Below are 17859 nucleotides of genomic sequence, written 5' to 3'. Positions count from 1 at the left end.
TAATTAAGGGAGCCATTTTAGGGTTAGCAAGAGACTTCACTCCAGAGGGGTTCCCAGGTATCCATGGAGATGTCCCCTGCTAGTTCCTTGGGCAGCTGAGGAGAGGGAGCCTGAAATGGCCCTTTCCTATAGCCATACTGATGAATATCTTGCATATCACCATAGAAGCTTCATCTGGCGATGGATGGAGATGGAGACAGAGACCCACATTGGAGCGCAAGACTGAGCTCCCAAGGCCCAAATGAGGAGCTGAAGGAGGGAGAACATGAGCATGGAAGTCAGGACTGCGAGGGGTGTGCCCACCCATTGAGACAGTGGGGCTGATGTAATGGGAGCTCACCAAGACCAGCTTGACTGGGACTGAAAATGCATGGGATCAAACAGGACTCTGAACGTGGTGGACAATGAGGGCTGACTGAGAAGCCAAGGACAATGGCACTGGGTTTTGTTCCTACTGCATGTACTGGATTTGAGGGAGCCTAGTCTGTTTAGATGTGCACCTTCCTGGACCAGGATGGAGGGGGGAGGACCTTCGACTCCCACAGGGCAGGGAACCCTGACTGCTCTTTGGACTGGATAGGAAGGGGGAGGGGAGTGGGGGGAGGGGGAGGAAAATGGGAGGTGGGAAAGAGGTGGAAATTTTTAATAATAAAAAATAAAAAGACAATTAAAAAAAACAAAACCCTAAACAACGAAATTGCTAGAGGAAGGCATTTCAAGATACACACAGTGGCAAGAACTTTCTCAAAAACACATCATTAGTTCAGGAAATAATTCTAGGAATTGATATGAGCCCAAAATTAATGAATGAATTAAAAAATATCCTACACAGAAAAAAAAAAACATCACCAGAGTGCAATGACAGCCTACAGAATGGGGAACAAAAACATCTCTAATTACACAACAGGCAAGGGATTCAGAATGTACAAAAAAAAAATCCCTGCAAAATTAAACACTAAAAACTGTGTGTCCTCCAGTTAGTAAGTGTGATTGTAAACCTACAGTACCAAATGAAGATCAGTGAATGGGCAGTTTCCAAATGAAGAAACACAAATGACCAACAGATATTTGAAAAAATCATCAGGATCTTTAGTTACTAGGAAAACACAGGGAAACACTGATTTTAGAGACAATTTCCTAACTTTGTCAGAAGGGCTATTACTAGGAAAGCAAATAGAAATGCTGGCAAGGATTTGGGGAGAGAAAAGCAATTAAGAACTCTTTGGGGAGTGTAAACTGGTGTGGTCACTGTGGATATTAGTGTGGAGGTTCCTGAGGAAGCAAAAACTCAAAGACCACATGGCCCCCTTGTGTATTATACACAGTACAAAGAGCATGTATGCCACTGTCCGTTGCAGCACTACTTACAATAATTAAGAACCAAAGCAAGAGCTGCCCATCAAGAGAAAAATTAGTGAAGAAAATTTACATATAAAATTGGAATTTTTTTCTCAGCTGTAAAAAAATGAAATGGTATTTGCAAGAAAATTGTTGAAGATTATTGTGTTAAGCAAAATGAGCCACACTTAAAAAGATAAACACTGCATGTTTTCTCCCATATGTAGAATCTAATTGTGTGTGTGTGTGTGTGAGAGAGAGAGAGAGAGAGAGAGAGAGAGAGACAGAGACAGAGACAGAGAGAGACAGATAGAAAGACAGAGAGAGACAGAGAGATATAGAGAAGAGGGGGGAAGAGAGAGAGATAGTTAAAGAGAGAGAGTTAAAGAGAGAGAGAGAATGAGAGTAGAAAGTTTACATTGAGAGAAAAAGACAAATTTTTTGTTGTTTTTTGTTTTTTTTGTTTTGTTTTGTTTTTTTGGTTGTGTGCCTAACCTTTAATGGCTGAGCCATCCCTCCAGCCCCAAAAGACAAGTTTTTAAGGTGTGTGGAAAGGCTGTTGTTCCTTGAAATCAGAAGAAAGTACTGTTTACAGGGAGAAAAAGAGTCAGGGGGGAGCAGTCCGAGGGAATATACAAAAATAAAATGACATACATATAAAGTACCATGACAAAACTCATTACTTTGTATCCTTTTAAATGTTATTAATAAAATGAAAACAAAAGTAATCAAATTCATATAGTCACTTGCCTGCAAAATATTAATAAAATAGTTATCTAGAGCCAATTTTCATTGATATTTTGATTAATAACATTTTTACAAGAGGCAAGAACAAAATATGCTGATTTAAAGAGATTCTCTAGGTCTGGTGAGATAGCTCACCACATAACAGGCGTTGGCTGCCAAGTCTAGCAGCCTGAGTTTGTTCCCCCTAAACCCACATAGTGGAAGGAGAGAAATAACTCTTACAAGTTGTTCATGGGCTTCCGTATGTGTACACATGATCCCCCCAATACAAATAAATAAATATGTGCAATTTGTTTTTAGATGGTATTAGGGGATGAACATGCTACTGAACAAATACATTATTGTACCTGCCAGGCATGGGGATACAATGAAAAAAAAGAAATCTCAACAAGTTTTAAAATTGTAAGTAATACCAGCACAGGTGTGTGTGAGTGTGTGTGAGTGTGTGTGTGTGTGTGTGAGTGTGTGTGTGTGTGTGTGTGTGTGTGTGTTAGAAGATGTTCTACAATGGCTGTCACTTCAAATGGAGGGTTGACAGTTAAGGGGATATGGATGACCCCAAGGGCATGTTTCCTAAGAATATAGATTCAACGGAGGAAATAGTTTAACATCAAAATCATATAAACAAGGACCATAATTTTTTGATTCTTCATTCACTGGAGATACTGGTTTTAATGTAGTATATACTTTAAAACTAATTATGAGATAATGCACAAATATTCCCAAAGCTGGATCTACTTGTTTTCCCTGAAATTTTGGAAGTTTCAAAAACATATACTGTTTTAAGGTCACCAGAAAAGACTAATCCAAAGATCATGAGGCATTCTATCAGAGACCTCAGAGATACATGTCTTGGAACCATAGGCCAGTTTTGTGTGACTCCTGAGGCTCCTTTATTCATGAAGTACTAAACCATTACTGATGATCTTTATACATTCTTGTATTTTCTGTGTCTTAGTTTCTTTGTACACATCCATATCTATATACTGAATACTATATCATATCATATCATATCATATCCCTTCAGCTTAAGTAGATTTGTAGTGAGGGGCTGCGGGCAGGTCTGCTTTTCGTCCCGCCCAGCTCCCGGCCACCTGGCTAGCTTATACCCTGAAATAACAACACACAAACTGTATTCATTTAAACACTGCCTGGCCTATTAGTTTCAGCCTCTTATTAGCTAATTCTCACATCTCTTGCTTTAACCCATATCTATTAATCTATGTATTAATCTATGTAACACCATGAGTGGTGTCTTACTGGGAAAGATTCAGCATGTCTGACCTGGTGCCTGGCTTCATGGCAACTGGTTCAGAGAGAAGAGGCATGGCGATTGCCCGAGGCATCTGCCTCACTTCCCTCTTCCCAGCATTCTGTTCTGTCTACTCCACCCACCTATGTTCTAACCTATTAGGACAAGCAGTTTCTTTATTAATTAACCAATGAAATCATCAGATAGATAGAAGACACACCTATATCATAAATTCATCCCACATTTAATGGCATAATTTTGTAATTTAACATACTCTACAATAATGAGGTTTTCCATTTCTGAGATCAAACAACACCTATGAGCACGTAGGTGCTTCCTAGGACGCTCTATTGTTTAACAGCATGTCCCAGAAGGTCTGTGTCAGGCAGCCTATTAGACCCAGGGGATAGTAGAAGCTCTAAGGGAGTGTCTGGAAGCTTTGTTCAGTGTGCCTAATCTACGACGGATACATGAAATCATGTATCATGCAGCTTGGGACCAGGTCTTACAAATACTCTGGCTGCTGAACCCCAGGAGAAAAGGAACCCCCAGGATGATTCATCTTTATATTTCTACATTAAAAAATGCTTGGACTAAGAAATAAACTCTCTGCATCTGGTTATCTGCTGTTGTTTAGTTAGTTAGGGAAGAAGAAGGTATAGAAAATCCACCTTTATTTCTTAGAGAGGGGAAAAAAAGAGATTCTTACTGGAAGCCACTAGGAGGAAGAAGGTGAGTCTCAGAAATGTTCATATTGTTTGACTATTATATCATGGTCTAACCTCCACTGCTGATTGCCCCATGAGCTCTAGAGTCTTAGCACATTTGTGCCCCACTGAGTCAGTGACAGGAGTGGAGAAAAGATGCTATTAGCTTGAGCTACAAATATGCTTTGCAGACCTTATAATAGGGTCTGCTCATATTTTTTGTCTTATGTAGCTTATACAACAGTGCTTTGTAGTATTTCTAACTTTCATAATTTCAAGTTTTATAAATACAAGTTCACAAAGAATACATTATGAATTAGTGGCTTCCCTGTAAGTCTTAGAGATGTGGTGAGAACTCTAGCAGTGTGCTTTCTGTTACTCTCTGTGTTCATAAGGAGACTTCATATTTAGAAATAATTACAGTAAGATAGTGCCTATCTATAAGTGGCTACTGAACACTTTAAGTGTGGATGCTTTGATGTGATATGCACCATGAATTAAAATGCACTTTGTGTTTTAAGATTTGTCCTAACAAGTTCCCAAATGATGTGGATGCTGATGGGCAACGGACCATTTTGAGGAGAAAGGACACAAACCTAAAATTTCCATGGGAATTAGGAAAAATAAAAAAAAAAAAAGAGAACTGATTTGATCAGAAGGAACAGGAAATGTGAATGCATTTTACTTGGATAGAAAGACCAATGAGACTAGGGGCTTGTGTGGGAGGATTAGATATGTACTGAGAATGGGTAGTGGGTTTGTGACCCCTAGGAGAGATTAAAGATTGGTATGGAAACATCTATGCGATTAAACGCAAAACAAAACCTGAGAATATGAACTTGTTGAACACCCCTTTCATTTGTCTTTCTGTACAGCCACTATATGACTACTGTGTGTATGTGCACCATAACTGGGAAGGGATACATGGAAATGAAGACACTCAGGTGTTTCTGTAACAGGACAAAGGCAACTGGGTACCTCCATTTGCTCATGATACAAAAGATTTGTGCTTCACAGAATTGAGCCCCACTAAGAGAATACCTGTTGAATGTCATTAAGCTCCATTTCTTCAGAAAGAGAGAGGATTCTGGGAAATAAGAATGTTCTGCATATTTGGAAATTCAGGTAGCTGAATAGTGTCTTGTCCTTAATGTTAGTGACTGATGGGAAACCAAGAGGGAATAAAAGCCATGGAGGGGGACAGATCCAGAACCGAAGAGGTTGAGAGAATGGTATACACAAGCCTGAGAAGGCCTCCACATGAGTGAGTCCAGACAAAGATCTGAGGGCAGCACAACAGTAAGGCGAATGCAGTCAGGCCTCAGAGACAAGGCCCCGTTTGACCTGAGGGCAGGCCACTTCAAGATGGTATCATTTTAGCACTTTATTAGAGGAGAGGAATAGACAAGAAGTGCTGTTCAGAAGCCTTCAGGCAGAGATGCAGTCTCAGAGTTGAGTAGCAGAAGCAGTAGTGATGAAGTCTGAACCCAGACAGCAGCTGACATCAAGAAGGCTGAAAAGGCTTTGAGAGCTCAGCATTCTCCCATCATCCATAATGTGAAGAGAATCAGCTTCCAGCCAGGAAAACCACATATAGCCCACTTAAAAATACTTCAAACACACACAAGAACTTGTTTCTAGTGTTACACGACTGTTACAACGTATAATAAAAAAGTGCCCAAGTGTCCTATCATTTAATATGTTTGGAAATATTTATTCTACCTAGTTCTTTTGGAGAACTGAGGAATCTTTATGCTAACTCATTGGGTGTTTCTAATAATGGTATTTCACGCAATACCCATTAATATTTCCACTCAGCTAATATTCTGCTATCAATGCTGGAAAACCAAGCATGCAAAAAAAAAAAATAGTTGCTGGTACCACCGTGAGTGCGGGCTAACTAGAGTGAGCCCCAGCCACATGTATTTTTGAGAAGAGTCTTGCTCCTTTCCTTTGTTATGCACTTCTGCTGCTGGGCTACAGGAGAAAGCCTTCACAGTGCTGAGCATCACTCCTGTCCTAGATTCTGGGGTGGGATGTTTGGGCTTTTGCCTAAAGAATCTGAGGCCCAGGAGGAGATGGTGAAGTGTTTTGGTGATTCATAAAACTGATGGTAGTAGGTGCTTTCCGATGTAGATGCTTCCCCTTTTGAATTTCATAACACAGTGTTTGTTTTCACAGCTGGAAACACCTGGGCTCTGGAGGACCAGAGATCAACTCGGATTCTCTCTTACTTGACATTTACCGCCCCTCATCTTTACAAATTTTCAGAGGAAAATGAGCTTAAGAAATCACTCCATGGTGACTGAGTTTCTCCTGTTGGGGTTAACTGAGGAGCCAGCGCTTCAGCTGCCGCTTTTCTGTCTCTTCTTGGCGATCTACATAGTCACTCTGGTGGGAAATCTTGGCATGATTGCGGTCATCAAGCTGAATTCTCAACTTCATACCCCCATGTACTATTTTCTCAGTAGTTTGTCGTTTTTAGATTTCTGCTACTCTTCTGTTGTTACCCCCAAAATGCTGGTGGGGTTTTTCAGCAGGGATAAAGCTATCTCTTATTCTGATTGTATGGCTCAGCTGTTCTTCTTCTGTATTTTTGCCATTTCTGAATGCTACATGTTGGCAGCCATGGCCTATGACCGTTATGTGGCCATCTGCAGTCCTCTGCTCTATGCTGTCATCATGTCCCCTCGGGTCTGCTCTCTCCTGGTGGCTGCTGTCTTTTCAGTGGGCATAACTGATGCTCTCATTCATGGGGGCTGCATAGTAAGGTTATCGTTCTGCAAATCCAACATCATTAAACATTATTTCTGTGACATTGTCCCTCTTATTCAACTGTCCTGCTCCAGCACTTACGTTGATGAGCTTCTGATTTTTGTCATTGGTGGATTTAACATGGTAGCCACCAGCCTGACCATCATCATATCGTATGGGTTTATCCTGACCAGTATCCTCCGCATCCACTCTAAAGAGGGCAGGTCCAAAGCCTTCAGCACCTGCAGCTCCCACCTCACAGCTGTTCTTATATTTTATGGATCACTCATGTCTATGTATCTGAAACCCACCTCAAATGGGTTACTCATCCATGAGCAGGTGACCTCAGTGTTTTATACCACAGTGATTCCTATGTTAAATCCACTGATATACAGTTTGAGGAACAAGGAAGTAAAAAATGCACTGGTAAAGCTTGTGAGAAAAAAAAATATCTTCATAATAAATGTGCTTTTTACTGAGATGTATTTATGTATTCCTAATCATGTTTATATGCAAATGTTTATACCCTGACTCCTTAAGAGTAATCTGAGCTGAGCTGAGGTTATCTATGGTACTATATTACAATTTTATCTTTAATAACAATTACAATACAAATTAAAAGTTGAGTTTAGAATACAACTGAAAATCATGGAAAACTGGTAACTTGTACTTTTTTAATTGGCAACAATATAGTACAAATACATAAAGCGTAACCAACATTCTACTGATTTTGCCTTTTTCTTGTTTAATTTATGTACATTTTAAATGCATGAGTGCTCGGTCTGCATATACGCTTCAGGGCATCAAGATGATCCAATTATTGATGATTATGAGCCACCATGTGGTTGCTGGAAATTGAACTCGGGAGTTCTGGAAGAGCATCAGTGGTCTTAATGGCTGAGCCATCTCTCCAGCACCGATTTTTGCCTTTTCTGAGAGAAGTTTCTAAGATATCAACATGATTGAGTGTTTCCTGCAGCAGAAAATTTACCTTATTAACATACACTGAATTTCCCCAGTTATCTGGAGCACTTTAAAAACCTTCAACAGGGATAGTAATGCAAAAATACAGTACTTAGAATGAAGTTCAGTGGTAGAGCACCCACTCATGAATTAGGACCTGGCTTCAAGCACAGAAACCAGGAAAGTAAACCTATACTGAGGTGTATTTGTATTAGGTATGTAGACTTCTTTATTTTAATTTATTTTTTGGTATTATATCATTAATCCATTCAATAGGTTGGTGGGGTTAATGATCAACACAAAATAAATATATAAAGAAAGGAATTTGGGGAAATTTAAATCCTGGAAATTTTATTTATTGAATTATGGAGCTATGATGTGGAGATGCTGGAGCATAGCTAATTTATCCTTCAGGGATGGTACATGTGGGTCACTGTTCTTCCATGCCTTTGTCCCTGGTGTGGTCCCCAGTGACACTTAGCTGAGGACAGCATGTGAGGTTTTCATGCCCCACAGCTGGCATTTACCTCTGCTTTGCCAAAATCCCTTTGCAATAGACCTTCAAGTCCCGAAGCCCTCTTGAGGGCCTGCTGCAATCTTTTGACCCAAGTTTATGTATCAACAATTTCTACAGTAATATCATGTGGGAAGCCATAGGTGAGTGAATCACAGCTTTTTAGTGTATTTCTTAAGATTTTCCTCATTCATTGGGAGGGTTTGAACCTGCAGTTAGCCACCAGAAAGCACACTGAAGGATCTAGTTCAGGCTGAGCTACTAAGTGACCTTGGAGACTCTGTGTTATTGCACTTCTCTGGGTCACTATTCTGAACAATTTCATAATGAAGTGTGTGTGTGTGTGTGTGTGTGTGTGTGTGTGTGTGTGTGTGTGTGTGTGTGCGGGAGAGAGACAGATAGACAGAGAGAGAGAGAGAGAGAGAGATCATTTTTAGGATAAAAATAAGATTAAAATTACTTTGTTTCCTTTCAAATAGAAATGCCTGTTGGCTAATATAGATTTAATTATTTGTAACGTGAATAGCTAATTTTAAATCATTACTTAAACTGAATATTCAAATGCCACAGGTAGGTGACATTAAAGTTGAGGTTTGATTTCCTGTCTTCCTTTTCAGAAACCCTCATTTAGATTAGGGACTCCTTTATTTAACAGTCAACTGGAACTCTGTCTGCCCCTTGTCTGCATATCTCTATTGTCTCTTATCCAGATTTCTTTTCCAAATCAGACGTTTTAGCTGTATCCATGTATATTCTGCAAGGATGCACATTTTCTTAATCTTTTTTCTCTTTGAAATTGAAACTGCCCATCTCTTACCTGCTCTACTTTTGGCAACTAACTATCCCCTCCAAATTACAAGATTTGGTCAGGCACATGCTTGTGTTCAAGATATTTGTTGTTAACCTGCTTCTTGGCAACAGGCTAAATGCCTTTTCTATATTTCTGAATTTCATGATTAACCCCCGAAAGAGCAAATGTTATCTCCACTTTACAGTTTTGAAAACTGCAGGGCTGACCTCAGTGCCGACACTTGGGGGAGTCAACCAGGAACAATTAGCAACATTTGCCCAGGTGTTCACCCCTAGAGTCAGCATTCGTACAGATAGTGTTGCCTCCAGGGCAGTGTGAGTTTCCCTGTGAAATACCACGGCTATTGAGAACCGAAGACTGACAGGAATGGAGGATCTGAGGTAAAGGAAACATGAAATTCACTGTGGTTGCATAGAGGTGACTACTTTTCTGATAGCATTTATCTATAATCCTGTATAAATATCTATCAGTTATAAAACTTATTCCCAATTCTTAATTTTTTCACAAAAGTCATTATTTCTTTACTTTTTCACCTAAAATATGATTTAAGAAGGTAAAGAATGAAGAGGTATTATTCTTATTATTTTGATATAGGGTATCATATTGTCAGTGTACAGCTTTGATTGATCCTCAACCGACGCCTGTCTTACAAGTGATGGATTACAGGTCTCATGGCTATGCTCGGTTTTATTACTCCTATGGTGGCCTCTCTGCTCTACACAAAGTCTTCAGAGAAGGAAATGCTCACTGAACTAAAAGAAACAGACACCTCACACATGTGTGTGCAGGATTACACATAGAAATGTATGCTAAAGACATGCCAATTCAAATCTAACTTCTACACTCACATTTCTAAAATAAGACTTTACAGTGAGGCCTCATCAAGTCTAGAAAAGGCTTCAGGCACAATGAAGTAATAAGTCCTTCCCATCCCATTTTAATCTTATCTGTCACAGTGGGTTGTTTATGGACAATTTCCTTTTCAGGTAGATCAGCCCTCAGCCTGTAGATTTATGTAAATATGAATTTGTATTTGCTTTGACTATGCATCCAGAATAGGTATAAGCATGATCCAACACATTTATATTTGTTATTTGTTGGGCACAAAATTATAATACATTTTTTTAAAGGCTGGGCAGGCCTAATAGGCAGGGGTTGGAAAAGCATAAACACTTTACATCTATTTTACATATTAGGCCTTATTTATTCTTAAAGAGCTCACTGAGGCAAATTGGGTATATTGTTATGATTCTCATTTTGCACTCAGCAAATCTAAAGAGAAAATTAATCAAGTTTTCCAGGGCCACATACATTTTAGTCCAAAGTCTGAATGAGAATTCAAGTTTTGTGACATGGCTTCCATAGGTAGGGGTTTTTGTTAGGCTGCTGACTACGAGTAAGTATTTCCTCTGATATTCGAGACGAACGGTCTTGTTTCCTGACTTGGGGCTGAATTTCCAAGTGTTTCCCGTCAGGCACTAAGTCATCTGTAGCTCCTGCCTGTGTTTTGCTCAGTGTGAGGAAGACAGTGATGAGGAGTCATGGCTGATGTCACAGCTTTGTTTCATGAGTCACCTGGAGCACTGTGGTGGGGAGAGACTGCAGCATGGTTCCTTCAGAAGCACTTCTTTATCTGTTTGCACTGACGAACACAACATCTGCTTGCCATGTGGAACCATTAGAACACTTGAAACATGGCTGGCACAATGATAGGGCAACTCCTTTTTAACAGTTATTTAGCTAATACTGTTATGGAAATTGACAAAGTATAATCATATGCATTCATGGGGCAATGAGCTATGATGCCTATGTATAATGTTCAGTATAGTCACAATGCTGTGCTGTGGGTCTCACAAATCTGTTCTTCCTGTCAAACTGAAATTTCATAAACTCTGACTCTCTCTTTACTCTGGTCTCTGGTTACCATCTTTCCACTCTCTGTGAGTTTAACGGCTCTTGATTGCACACATAAGTGAAGACCTGGTGCTTTTCTGACTATGCTTTGCTCCGTATAACATAACGTCTTCTTTCTGATTAACACACATTGTTGCAAATGACAGAATTTTTCTTGTTTTAGAGGCTACATAGTATTCATTGTGAATACATGCCACATTTTCATTATCCATGGATCCATTGGTAGATGCTGTTTCTGTAACGTGGCTATCACAGGCATAGCTGCTATGAATACAGATATGCAGATGTCTGTTCATCATACTAATTCTGAATCATTTGGATCAATATCTAGAAGTCCAATTGCTAGTTGGTATTTTAAAACTATCTCTTACATAGTGAAGGCATAAAAAGTGTATTTATTCAACACGGTCATACTGGGAAAAGGAACAAAGGAATTCTGTGACCCTACAAGTCAGTCTTTAGGTTGCTGGCATGAGGAGTAGGTTTAAGAAGATGGTCAGAGCTGTACATAGCTAAGCAGTTCTCGTCAAGGCATGCTCCTGCACCCCATTGACTATCAATGTAGACTCCATTCTTGCTGCCAGGCAATCTGACATGTCTCTTTCCAGGGTACTAGCACAGTATCCTCTGCCTAGCTCAGGACTAATCCTTTTCATTTTAGGTCACCTTCCCACCCTCATCCCTCCCTTCCCCCTCTTTTCCTCTATCTGTTTTGTTCTTTTTATTTTTTGTGTGTGAAAACAGCACAGTTTTCCCATAATAGGTTTAGCATACATTTCTTCCAAAAGTATCTAATAACTTTATTTCTCTATATTCTTGAGACTTTTGTCCCTCTTTTGGATACTAGCAGTTCTGAGAGATGCGAGGCAGTATCTCATGGTGGTTTGAATTTGACATTCCTTAGTGATTGGTGATGTCAGACATTTTATTCAGGTGTCTACTGGCAATCTGTGTGCCTTCTTTTGAGAAATCTTTATGGTGGTCTCTTGCTAGTTTTCAATCAGGTTATTACTTTATTGCTGTTGAGGAACTCACTACATATAATGTGATAATTATATATAATATGCAAGGAATCAAGATTCCTGCATGTTTTTAATGGCAAACCCTTACCAAATGATGGCTTAGGAAGGCTTTCTCTCATTTCATGGGCTGACTTTTCACTCTGCTCTCTGCTTCCTTTGCTGTGAAGGAGCTTTTTAGTTTGATGTGATCTTAGTCCTGTGAGTTCCCTTCTGTTCGTTTAACTTTTGGGGTCAAACCCGAAAATTCATTTGTCAGAGCAATGCCACATATTATTTCACATTTTTTCCCTATGGAAGTAGTTTCATAGTATCTGATCTTCTAGTTTTAGATGTTATGGCTATTTATTTTTAAAATGCAGTTAACTTTCATTTTGTGCTTGCCAATATCTAATTTTGCTCTTATTCTTTATTGAACAAAGAGCATTTTGACCATTATGTATTCTAATATATAGCTCAGGGTTCCTCTATTAGACAGAATAACCTTAGCATAGGCTCATTGTAACTCAAGATTTTCATTAGGTGAATTTCAGCAAATATTTCCTATAATGTTTCCCCAGATTATTCTTTCTTTCTTTCTTTCTTTCTTTCTTTCTTTCTTTCTTTCTTTCTTTCTTTCTTTCTCTTTTTTTGAGATACAGTTTCTTTGTGTAGCTCTGGAGTCTGTTCCAGAATTCAGTCTGTATGTAGACCAGGCCTAGAACTCACAGAGATCTGCCTACCTCTGCCTGCTGAGTGCTGGGATTAAAGGCGTGCCCCACCACTGTCCAGCGTTTCCCCAGATTTTAAATTGCCTATCTACTATCTACTGCATTCTTCTATCATTTCTTCTTTCTTTCCTTCCTTCCTCTCCTGCCTTCCTTCCTTCCTTCCTCCCTCCCTCCCTCCCTCCCTCCCTCCCGTTCTTTCTTTATCTCTTTCTCTCTTTCTTTCTTCCCTTCTTCCTTCCTCCCTCCTTCCTACAATCCCCGCTCTTCTTTCTCCCTTCTTCCTTCCTTCAGTCCTTGCTTGCTTGCTTGGACTTTTGAGATGGGGTTTCTCTGTGTAATAGTCCTGGAAGTTGCTTTGTAGTCTAGACTGACCTCAAACTCACAAAGATCTGTATTTCAATATTCTTTCAATAGTCCTTTGAAACTTTCCTCTGGTATGGGTTGAAAATATAGTAACAAACACACAATTTTATGTAAGTGAGTTGTGTGGTGTTGGATATTGTGACATTTCTACTTAGGGTACTTCTCTAGCCACCCCCTTACTGATGTAAGGCCTCATAATACTCTATCGAAGGTCACTATTGGATTCTTCTATTACTTACCAATTTAAGTCATACATTTAGTGCCTGGGGCCCTTCTCTAGTGTTCCTGATATTACTTCTAGGGTTTTATTTAGGGCTCCATTCCCAAAGCTAAAGGGTGACATAGTATGTGCTCTTCTGTGCTGAAGTTACAACACAGGAGAAACTGTTGTTTTCTGGATCGTAGTGTAGAAGACATGCCTCAGTGTACAAAAGGAGGTGAGCATGTATAGAATGGAGACTCTTCATTGAAGAGCAGAGCTAGGCTTGAAGAGACCCCAAACAGGGGACCTTCTCACCCTGCCATATTCCAAAGCAGGCATGTGAGCAAGAAAGAATTTCATTTGACAGTTTATTAATGTGAGATAACTGTAAACATTAGTGTTGGTCTCCACTCGTACTCCTGTGATTCATCTCTGGACTGATGAAGTAGGAGTCACTGGGAAAGGGTGGTGTGATCAAAGGAGTCACAAGAAAAGAGCTTACTTTCTTTGTGACTAGCCATTAACACTGAGGATTCCACCATAAACCCATTCCTTTAGTAATGGATTGATGTGTTTTCATGTGTCATGTAGATTTTTTTCTGATTTGGAAATGACAGTCTGCATTTAAGATGCTACAGGCTGGTGGAATGGCCAATACTTATTGCTTGATGATATCTGAGACTATGGATATTTTTGACCATATTGGACATTAAAGTGGTGTCCTTTGTCCATTAGTTTGAAATAGTAGCTATTATAAATTTTGTAATAAAAGATATACAATAAATGAAATATGTTGTTTTTTCTTAACATTTTATGTGTATTGACTATATTTAATTCCCACATTTTTAGTGTGATATATTTAGCCAAAAAAGTAATTTCTTAGTGTCAGAAAAATTTTACTAGAAGAATCTGTAATTTGCCTAGGAAGCATCACAGAAGACCTACATTAGAATAATCCCTTTCAGGAATGGAGGAATCATTACATGGGCACAAGAGATGGGCAGACACAGGCACTAAATTGAGGTGGTCAGATATGAAAGAGGGGAAAGAAGAGAATGAATGGAGAGAAAGGGAATTGCTGGAGAGATTAGCAGAACATTTCAGCTCAGGAAAATGAGAGGCAGGTGATAAAACACGTGGTACAGAAAATAGATGCTCTTTTACACTGTGTGCTAGACACGCTCGGCAATGTGTGGCCAGAGCCTTCATTTGTAGGAACCTGTTTTCAGATATAACGTAGCAAATTGGTGCATACTTATTTCATTAAAAATTATGGACTTAGTGACATATATTTTTAAAACAATCCCATGAGCAGATATCCCCAGTTTCTTTGGTGTTCTAGATGTAGATCCCAACTAGATTCCAACTAGCTAGTGTTTCTCCTGGCAGCCAGTGTAATTGCATTTCTCACTTAGCCAGAGACAATAGGGCAGAGTTACACTGCATGAAATGTAAGGTCGCTCAGAAGAGAAATAAAAGGCTCCAACTGGTTAGTTATATTTTTGGCTTTTAATTACATAAGTAGTAAGTTAATCCAATTATGTACAATCAAAATAAGTGCATGTAATGGAATAAAGCACAGGCATTCTCTGTTCTATCATCTTTCTGATGGATGCTGCTTGCCTGTCCAGAGGTAACCACTGTTATCAGTTCTGAGATTTTCACAACAGTAGTGCGCATTTGCACTCTACTAACAGTGAAAAAAACCCAAAGTTTTCAAAACCAGAAAGCGATCATGTTATGCACTGCATATTGTATACTGTTCTCAAACTTCTTCTAATTTATTTAAAAGTTTCTTTACAAACTTAATTATTTATACTTTTCTGCTACCAAGGCTGTACTTATTAAAGTACACCGATTTCTCTTCATATTTATTAAGGCTTCTGAGTGTCAGATATGGGGAAGTGGAGTTGTGGATTCAAAATGTATCCAAACTCAAAATGTATGCTGATTTGAATTTTGAGGATAGGATTCCCAAACTACTTTCTAGGTGATGGTGGTTCACATTTAAATATTATGTCAGTCATCCTTGTCCTCTCCTTGTGTTGTTTTTTAACAATCACTAATGTTTTAAAATTAAAAACTCTTATCTCAAAGATGCATAAAACAAGACATTGTTGTTTTGGCCAATTTTGGAGTTGAATATATGATGTTCATGCTTATCAGAACCTCTCTGTGAATTTTGTTTACATGCTTCTTCTTAGTGCTTTGAGGAAACTCTTTATATTTTATTGCTATGAATCCCATGTTTTTCTTATAACCCAGTGGATTTTTTTCACAAACTTGTATCTTCCATTTATGATTTGCTCCTCATATGATGGCGTCCTAAGTTCTGAAATGGAGAAAACATTTTCCATTGTTTCATCTGACCTTTGCCTTTTCATGTGTTTCTTAGTACACCTTCATACCTCAATGTTATAATGGCATCTGCGTTTTCTTCTAGAACATTTACGTTATATGGTTTTAAATTAAAGCATTTACTCCAACTGGAATTTATTTTTCATGTTTAATATACACACAGTGATTTCCTCCTGAAGAAAGGAAGATTTGATAGAAACCTTCTTTAAGGAGTCTATAAAATTTTGACAATAAACTTGAAGCACTAGTTTTATGATGTAGTAACTTCTCAAAATATAACATAAAATCATTCACTTTTCGTTTTAATTGTATTTTATTGAAGTATATTAATCGTACAAAATGATGACTTTTCATGTGAATTTTCACTCATACATGATGTACTTTGATTCTGTTTGCTCCTGTTCCTCCGTTATACTAGCTGAAGTGGGGTTAATCTTAGAGAAATTTTGGTTTGTTTTCCTGATAATGAGTGATATTGAATATTTCCCACTATTTCTTTGCATAGTTGTATGTATTCTTTTGAGAATTGTTTGTTTATATATCTTGAAACAGGATCTCACTCTGTTCAGGATAACCTGGAACTCACTGTATAATTCAGTCCGGCTTTGAACTTGTGGTAATTCCCCTGCAGCAGCCTCCTAAGTAGTGAGATTAGAAAAATGAATCACCATGCCCTGCTATTGTCCAGCTTTATTTGGGTTACTATTTCTTTTCATTATTAGATCTCAGAATTCCTGTATGTTCTTGACGGTAACCTTTGTCAGATGCACAGCTTACAAGTATTTCCTCTATGTTTGAGGTTATTTCTTGCTTCCATTCCTGGGAAGATTTTAGTTTGGTTTAATCTCATTTGCCTACTTTTTCTTCTTATGCCTTTGGTATCATTTCCAAAGTCCTTGCCAAGTTCATTGTTTTATGGTGTTTTCCTGAAGCAGATTTATAGTTGCAAGTTATGCATGCAAGTCTTGAATCTGTTTTGATGTGATGTTTGTACCGGGGAGGCAAAGGCTGGTGCTATTTTGCATGTGGATTTTCCTGTGAAAATTTATTGAAAATGTTAAGGATTTAACCCTTCCCCCAAAAGAACTTCAACAGCACCCAGAATAAAAGGAAAAGCTATTTGATGAGCACAAAACTCAAATTTCTGCTCTAGGTTCGGTCATGACCAGAAACATGACATGGCTTATTAGGGCAGGTGGGATTGTTATTGTCTTATCTACATGACCATCCTAGTGGGGGCTTTTATCTTTGCTCTGAAAGGGATTTTCTCTGGAGCATGTTTCACAGAACCTTAAATTTCAGGTTTCTGGTTAGAACAGTTTCATCGTTCCCCAACAGAACTCGCTGTTTAACCAGGTGCCACTGGTGGTCGCTTCTCAAGGGGAAAAAACAGACAATGTATTTCAAAGTAGAGAAAGTTCCAGTCTCACAGAGCAGGATCCAGCCGTTGGATCTTTGCACAGTTGGATCTTAACGATGTAGAAGGAAGACTCTGATTTATAGTTCACTTTCTAGTTCCTATGCTGTCGTAGCATTTCGGTTGTATTTTAATAAATAAAGCTTGCCTGAAGATCAAAAAAAGTAAACTAGCCACACTGGCCAGCCTTAGAGATCAGGCATCAATGACACACATCTGTAATCTGAGTAGCCACACTAGCTTGCCATAGAAACTAGGGGGTAGTGATGCACGTTCTTAATCCCAGAACTAGAGAGGATTATAAAACAGGAGGAGACAGCTCTCGGTCTCTGTCTCATTCTGAGATTCCTCAAGGCAGGAGAGTCATTTCAGACTGAGGTAGAAGTAAAAGCCAGTGGATGGCTGTTTTGCTTTTCTGACCTTTAGGCTGAACTTCAATTTCTGCCTCTGAGTTTTTACTAATAGTGTTTCATTATGTAAAGTGTGTTAATCATCTTTAATTAGTGTTAATACGTGATATGTTCTTTTTCCCCTTCAAAAAGACTGTCTCTACCAAGGCATCTTTGTACTGTTGTCAGAGCAGTTGAATTTGCTCACGTGGACTTATTTCTAGCCTTTTCTGTCCTGGTCAACATGTCTGTATTTATGTTAATACCTTGAGACTTTGATTCACAGCACAGTACGTTCCAAAGTCTGGTACTGTAATTATTCTTGTTTTGTTTTTTGTGCTTATGATTGTTTTATCTAATAAGGTTTATTTATTTGTTTATGTGATTCTGTGCTAATTTTA

At 38.8% G+C, this 17859-nt stretch overlaps 1 protein-coding gene across 1 annotated transcript; it reads left to right on the top strand.

Annotated features, from left to right (window-relative positions):
• Positions 1–4789: 4789 nt before the first annotated feature.
• LOC119809360 (olfactory receptor 8D4-like) lies at positions 4790–10796 on the top strand. Its single transcript, XM_038322195.2, has 3 exons — positions 4790–4800; positions 6333–7263; positions 10602–10796. Exons 1-3 carry the CDS (start codon positions 4790–4792, stop codon positions 10794–10796), a joined length of 1137 nt encoding a protein of 378 aa, XP_038178123.2.
• Positions 10797–17859: the final 7063 nt, after the last annotated feature.

The sequence above is a fragment of the Arvicola amphibius genome, chromosome 3 (assembly GCF_903992535.2).
Source record: "Arvicola amphibius chromosome 3, mArvAmp1.2, whole genome shotgun sequence".
NCBI classification, from domain to species: domain Eukaryota; kingdom Metazoa; phylum Chordata; class Mammalia; order Rodentia; family Cricetidae; genus Arvicola; species Arvicola amphibius.
This window is presented reverse-complemented; position numbering and strand designations above follow the sequence as displayed.